At 38.6% G+C, this 7,373-nt stretch overlaps 1 protein-coding gene across 3 annotated transcripts in view; it reads left to right on the top strand.

Annotated features, from left to right (window-relative positions):
- The window catches only part of cenpp (centromere protein P), a 176,366-nt gene that overhangs the window by 251 nt on the left and 168,742 nt on the right, over positions 1–7,373 (top strand). The window contains exons 1-5 of one of the 3 annotated variants that reach the window (XM_079682948.1): positions 175–322; positions 1,041–1,199; positions 1,385–1,536; positions 4,045–4,133; positions 6,917–7,002. In XM_079682948.1, coding sequence (XP_079539074.1) covers positions 1,042–1,199; positions 1,385–1,536; positions 4,045–4,133; positions 6,917–7,002 — 485 coding nt within the window. In that variant the 5' untranslated portion in view covers positions 175–322; position 1,041. Of the gene's footprint in view, positions 1–174; positions 323–1,022; positions 1,200–1,384; positions 1,537–4,044; positions 4,134–6,916; positions 7,003–7,373 lie in introns of those variants that run through there. The other 2 variants (XM_079682949.1, XM_079682950.1) reach the window with 2 other exon arrangements.

Below are 7,373 nucleotides of genomic sequence, written 5' to 3'. Positions count from 1 at the left end.
TGATGTAGAGGGGAACTTCTTATTTTCCAGCTTGAACAACTTTTTATTTAGTGCATATTAACAATACTACATAGCTAATGCAGTTTTAAAATACAGATCTTTACATTAAAAATGATCAGCTCTTGAATCTCTAGATAGGCAAACTGTGTGACGCTTTCTCACAGAAATAGTTTCTCCCCCCTGCTCTAGGGGGAAAGTGGTAAGGTCCGAGGGCGCGAGTCTCCAAATTGTTTTGGTTGTCAGAAAGAAGAGTGAGGAAAAGAGGGTTAAATACACTTAAATTCACTTTTATTTAATTCACATTATAAAGAAGACCAATACGGTAAGTTGACTTTAAACTTGACAGTTTGACTTAATCTCGTGTCTTTTTGAAGCCTTCGTAAGTTTAGCTAGCTAGAATGCTCTAAAGTTACTGTAGTGAATAATACAACATAAACGTTAACCCCTTCACAGTGAATTTCTTTTATAAATTAAATATGTTCAGCAAACTTTTGAGAGGAGGAGAAATGCATTCATAACTAATGTGGGGAAAAACAGCTTGTTTAATTCTAAGTTTAACTAGGTATAGACAAGTCGTAATGTAAGGTTAATGACATTACATTAAAACAAGTTTTACTTCTCTGTAACGCCACTTGTACCTATTTTGCATAATGGTTACTCAAGGTACATTATGCTAATACTTTTTGACTGAAGTAAACACACAGGTATTTTATTTGTTAGAGTATTTAATCCTTTGATATATGCCTTTTTTTTAAGCAAGTAAAATAACTTACCACCTTGTACGATTTACATTTTAATGCAGATTGATCTATTTTTTTACGATATCCTTTTCACTCAAATTGTTTTATCTTCATGTAATCTTTTTTCTGTATTTTTTTCAGCACATAATTTGTTTTTCTCTCGCATAAAGTACAATACTAATGTCATTTGGTGACAGTGGTCTTATTTGCCATTTCGATTGTATTGTATATATTGGTCTAACTTCAGCCAGCGAAAGTTCTAAACGATTTGTATTTATTCAGTCTGTGTTTGTCCTTCAGGATGATGGAGAAGATGAGCGAGGAGAACATTGAGGAGGTGCGTGTGCTGGAAGCCCAGATCGAGCAGCTCCAGGCTGAAGTTGAAGACTTGCAGCAGCAACAGCAGGACAACCACAACGACATATCGTTCAACTTCAGGGGACATATGCAGGATGCAATGTGAGTTTCATTTGATTTTAAAAGTTGAAATCTCTCTCACAGTCGTTTTCACTTTTCAAACTGTAATATTTGTACACATACAAGTATACCTAGGTGCTGCAGAAGCATCAAATTAAGTAGAACATGTTCAATAAGTGCTCAACCATCATGACAGTAAATTAATGGCCTGTCACCTGTCCCAACAGGTCGTATATCTGTGGACAGAAACATAGAGCAGAGAAAGAGAAGGTGCTGTCCAGGCTGAAGGAGGAGGTGGAGGAGATGGAGGAGGATCTGAAGCTGCAGACACGGATGAATGGCATCAGTCTGAAAAGCTGCACCAAGACTCTGAAAAAAAGTATGAGCACCACGCTGTCTACACAATAGCCTTTTATAGATTTAGTGATTAAAGGTGGGGTATGTCATTTTGGAGAAACCAGCTCGAGTGCGCTGGAATTTGAAAGTACACAACCGGAAAAAATCTGCCACTTCCTTACAGAGCCCCTCCTCCAACACACACAAATGCACACATTACCAATGAGGGCACGAGATAAGTTTGTGCACAGATGGAAGGCTGACAGGCAGGTAGGCCATCCAGTTATTTTAGCCGGGCCGGCTAAAATGATTGGTCGTGCTTTTTACAGTACCACGGCTTCCAAAGATGACATTTTTTAATGTATTTATTGTCAAAGCATTTAATGTATTCATTGCTATCGGGATGTTAAGAGCCTTCCATGGAATATAACAAAAAGTGTTTCTGAAATAAATTACACCCCACTTTTAATCAGTGAATCAGAAAAATTATCTGAACATTACGTTCTATATGTGCAGTAAATTATTTCAACTTTTCTTTCTACCCGAAGTGTTATTAGGGTTAGTACCTTGTTCCCAGTCTTATAATGATCCTGGCCACACATTTTGAACATGTGTAGTATTTGACCCCCCTTGCTATCGAGCAATGTTTTGAAAATAATTTTCTATTGACCAATGGTGAATCACATCCTGTTGGTTTACACCAGGCCTATTCAACTGGCGGCCCGCGGGCCGGATGCGGCCCAGAACCAACTCCCGAGTGGCCCAGCCTCCCGTAGCCAAATTCCTACACTAGTACAGACCATGAACGCAACACTCCGCGTTGCATAGAAACCACCAAACCACAACGCAGCACGTTTTTTGAAAGTGCATCTAGTGGTGCTAGTAACGGTGGTCCTATGATAGCAACTCTAAAACATGTCCCTCTCAACTCCGAAGCGTAAACAGAGACAAAACGGTAATTGATCTTGTGGAGCAGATCCAAGTCAAGCTGGACCTTTTCGCTACCGACTTGAGCACGGGTCGGATGCTGCATTTTCCGACGCTCCCCAAACACATCACATCTCCGGCACAAATCACGGATGTGATGACAGATTTCATTGCGAGGTTGAAAGAGAACTTTGCCGGTCGATTGGATGGACTTGCTCTGCCCACAGACGTGATGATGGGCTTTGCCAGAGACCCCTTCACTGTTGCAATAGAGGGGGACGTATCAACCAGAGCAAAGGAAGTGGTCCCCTGCATCGACAAGGGGAAATATACACTGGAATTTATTGACATGCAGCGCACTAACGGGCCAGCAAAGTTTTGGAGTGATGTCAAAAAACAGCAGTTCCCTAACGTTCAGAAAGTAGCGATCTGTGTGCTCAGTATGTTTGGATCAACATATACATGTGAATCAAGCTTTTCACACATGAACTCAATCAAAAGTAGCACTCGCTGCTCCCTGACTGACAGCACTCTTCACCAATGTCTTAGGATTGCATTGACATCATATGAGCCAAAAATCACTGCTCTTGTTCAAAACAAAAAATGTCCCTTCTCCCATTGAGAAAGTCAGCGATGACAAATCACAAATGAGGTGATAGAAAGCACCTAGTTTACTATAGTAGACGTATAGTGTAGTGTTCATTCATATAGTTACCCGTATCCCTTGTTATGGGTTTGTGAACTGAAGGGTTTGACAGTTCCTTCTGTATTCATTTAAGTGCACTTTGTAATGTGTCTGGGACAAATGTGACCAAAACGTATGATTTTTTTTTGTTATTACTTGAAAAGTGAAAAAATAGTATTGCTACAGTACTACCTCTTTGTGTTGCATTGGAGCTCTTTTGCTGTTTTTTTTGTATGTGAGGACATTTATTAAGACTGCTATTATTGTATTCAGTAAATGCACTTTGTGATGATATGTTAAACAAACATAACCTGAATATTTGACTTCTAAAGCAAACAAATGTAATGCTCCAACTGTGCACTTTTTTTCAGATTCTGTTAAATTAATGCTAATTTGTTGTGTTTTTATGCACTTTTTGACCTACCTTTGTTAGATGAACAATGAATAAAAATTGCATGTTTTTCATCGCAGTAATATGTGTTGGTTTAAAATGTGTCACTACCCGCTTTTTACAGGCCGCTGAATGTCTGGCCCAGCTGAATTTTGTAGTTATAAAATCTGGCCCAACTGAATGTGTAGTTGAATAGCCCTGGTTTACACTATTACACTGATCTGATCCACATATGGCAGCTATAACACGGCAAGAGAAATAGCAAACAAATAAAGGCAGGAAAGCTGTAGAATGTTATAATGTCAACATGAGTTTAACCAATACAAGATTTTAAATATTTAAAACATATGCTTTGGGAAATATTTCGAAGAATAAAATGCATTCACTTCTTTTGTTACAGCTTAAGGACATGCACAATATGTTTTGATCAGAAACACAGGATGTACACTTAAGTTTTGTTTTATTTACAAGAAAACTCCCCAAGCAATTTATTTAAATGGATCTCTTATGTAATAATGTACTCACACTGGTGTGTTTGTATCTAATAGGGGAGAAGAAGCTGGTCCAGCAGCTCCGTGTGTCGGGTGTCTGCTCTGATTTGGTCTTCCAGATGGAGTTCCTGCTCTCTGCAGTCAAGGTGAGACATGTCATTGTTCAAGTCATCTTTTGCAGAAACAGAGAATCTCTGGTACGATGTGGCCATCATTACCCCCTCACCAAGGCATCGGACAAATGAAATGGAGTTGATTTGATTAGATCTTTAATTTTTCCTGAATGTTTTCAATCATAACGTTTCTGTTAAGGAGACAAAAACTGCATATTAGTATTTGTGGTTTTAATCCATATCTCTCTATTCTTGTCTTTTGTTTTCAGTGTTAAAAGACTGATAAAGAATTCCCTCAGCCATTTATTTTATGTATGTGTATCCTAACTTTATCTTTGTTCCAGTAACTAGGCTAGTATACTTATTATTAGTGCCTAATATTATCCGGTTATCACGGATTTTTGTTTAGACCTGTGTGAATAATAAGACATTAATGCATTCACACACTTGTAGTGCCTATTGATCTTTTAATTGATGGTGCCTTTTATTTTCATTGACACTTCATTTTGAATCAAGCATCATTTGTTTGATTGGTAGGTCTAGAAATCTGTAGATTTGCACACAACAAATACTAAAAGACCAGCTGTTTTGAGAAGGGTTCAGGTAACACACTGTCATTAACCACCCATCAGAGGGCGACAGAGAGCTACTTACAATGATCAGAGATAAAATGCACTCTTCCTTTTATTTAGTCAGAAAATAAATTGCATCTTTAATGTCATTCAATCTGTCTTGGAAGAAGAAATTGTGGCAAGTAGTATTTGGGTTAATCCTGCTGCTGGCAACAATAACAACTGGTAATCTCTTCCAAACACTGATTACATTTAGCTGCAATTGTATCCAAACTCAAAAAGACTTCTAAAGAAATCACACACAATGACTACAGGGAAAATGTGGGGTTCAGTATCTTGCCGAAAGACACTCAGACATTTCGACTGTAGGGACCAGGGACTGACAATCGACCCTCCGATTTGGGAGCTGGTGTTTGTCATTTTATGGTCACTCCGACTAAGTTAATATAAGAGAACTGCCAATTTTAAATATTTTACACGTCACCTCTTATTGTGTCGTGCACCAGAGATATTTTGTATCTGTTCCTCCATTTAGAGCTGGGTATCCTTTGAAATATGATGCTGATGATATGAGTTACAGTAACAATGCAAAAACAATCCTTTTATTTATACCTTACTTTGAGAAATATAAACATGTTTTCCTGCAGAACCCTTCTTTCGTTAAATGTTGTCTAAACACAAGCAGCTATACATGATATTTTACAGTCACAACAACTAGTGAAATTGCTAGTGGAGCCTCGCAGCACCGAAACTGTAGCGCGCTTACACTGTAGGTGCGCTGCGTTAGGGGGTGCGGGTGCTAGTGGAGCCTCGCAGATGGGGGTGCTGAAGCCCTCAGCACCCCCTCCTTCCCGCGTCTATTCGCGATGTCTCGCTGTCTCGCAGATCCCATGCAGCAAGCAGGAAATGAACCCAGCTCACACTGTCCGCTCCTCGCAGCAGCGAGCCGTGCAACGTCCCGCCAACATGGCACCCAGACCCCACTCAGCATTCTCATCTGTTTGTCATTACTGGTGTCATTTTCTGGTTGCTAACACCATTGTAACACATAATCACTGATGTTCCGCTGTAACGGTGGTGGACTCATCAGAACAGAGTGGGTGAGCTGACCAATCAGAGCAAAGTGGACTCACAGGGAGGGGAGGGGCAGGAGCTCCAACAAGCCGTTTAGGACAGAGAGTGAATACACATACTATACAGAGATGCTGTATGAGAAAACCAATGCGAGTTTGGAACATTGAACAATGTAAATCTATTCTAGTAGACCTCAACAATGGAATTATGATCAGTAGAAATGGCCATGACATGGGACCTTTAACCAAAAAAAGGATAGATTTCCCCATTGGGCCAGTCAGAAGCACATTTTGGATCATCACATATTTAAAAAAAGATGGGTGACCTTCACAAGCAGTCAATATCCTGTTATGTAAAGTCAGGAGTCATTTTATTGTATTGTAGGGAAATCTGTAAACCTGCTTTATGTTGGTCCAGCAGTCTTCTGGTTGTTATTCTGCCTGGATGGGCCACCAGAACAGCTGGTTTCTCTGAATCTCTCCTCCTCCCTGTCTATCATTAAACATTATAGTATATCTACTTATGTCTTATCTTGTTTTGATTAAGGCATTCCTTATTTGGCTTTGTAATTTTTTTAACAGTCATTTTATAAACATACACTTTTTTATTTTTTTTCCTCTTTATAGTTTCATTAATACATTTTGTTTTATTGAACATGATGTGAGCAAGTTAAACTTCCAGTAACAGTAAAATGTTATGTTAGTGTTGTACAGATGTTGAACTGATATCGTTTATGGCTCCAAAAATATAGAGAAGGAAGTTTAAAGGAGAAGTTCAACCTTTTCTGTCTCAGTAAAGAGCTGGATGTGGTTAGCCTAGCTAAGCATAGCTTAGCATTAGACTGTTCAAATATTGTATCTTGTTTGTTTGAGTGGTACAAACAAGAGAAAATGTAAAAAACACACATCCTGGTTCAGGGCAGTTTATAAGGTACACCAGGTATATATCTTCTAGTGTTGCTTGTATTTACTTGTGTATTTAATGTATTAAAATAATGAATCTTATAATGTACAGCTTTTATTGAAGTTTAACTATCATCCGCTATGGATAAGGAATTATTTTGTCGGTTCCAGCTCACTCCTCATGAAAGATAGATACAATTAACTCTGAAAACAGACTGGTTTACAGAAAACGACGAATTAGTTGACGGTGTGTTTTGTCCTGCATAAGGATGAACAATTGAAGAAGACCATCAGTGATCTGAATCTGGCGATCGATGACAGCAACCTGAAGACATTTAGCAGTTTCCTCTCTGGGTAAGAACTAACAAAACTACAAGTTATGCCTCATCATCTCCAATGATCTGGAATAACCAGAGGGATCAACCTCTTGGTGATTAATTAGTTAATACTTGTAATAATCAGTATGAATTAATCAAAGGAATTGTGTGAAATACATCAAAGCTTCACTAAAGGTATGCTCACATTTATGTACAATTTCTGACTTTGCATGTGATAAAACATCATGTGAGCTTCTCTGGCCAGAAGTGTTTGGACTGTCCTGTCCAGGTGACATCTTAAAGCTGAGTCTGGGACTTTTTTAAATTATAATAATAATAATAATAAATGTATTTCACATGAAAGCCCTTTCCAATGAAGATCACCAAATACTTTTTAAGATAAGAGCC

This window comes from Notothenia rossii (genome assembly GCF_949606895.1).
Source record: "Notothenia rossii genome assembly, chromosome: 5".
Lineage (NCBI taxonomy): Eukaryota > Metazoa > Chordata > Actinopteri > Perciformes > Nototheniidae > Notothenia > Notothenia rossii.
Note: the sequence above shows the minus strand (reverse complement) of the source record. Positions and strands in the feature narration are given on the sequence as shown.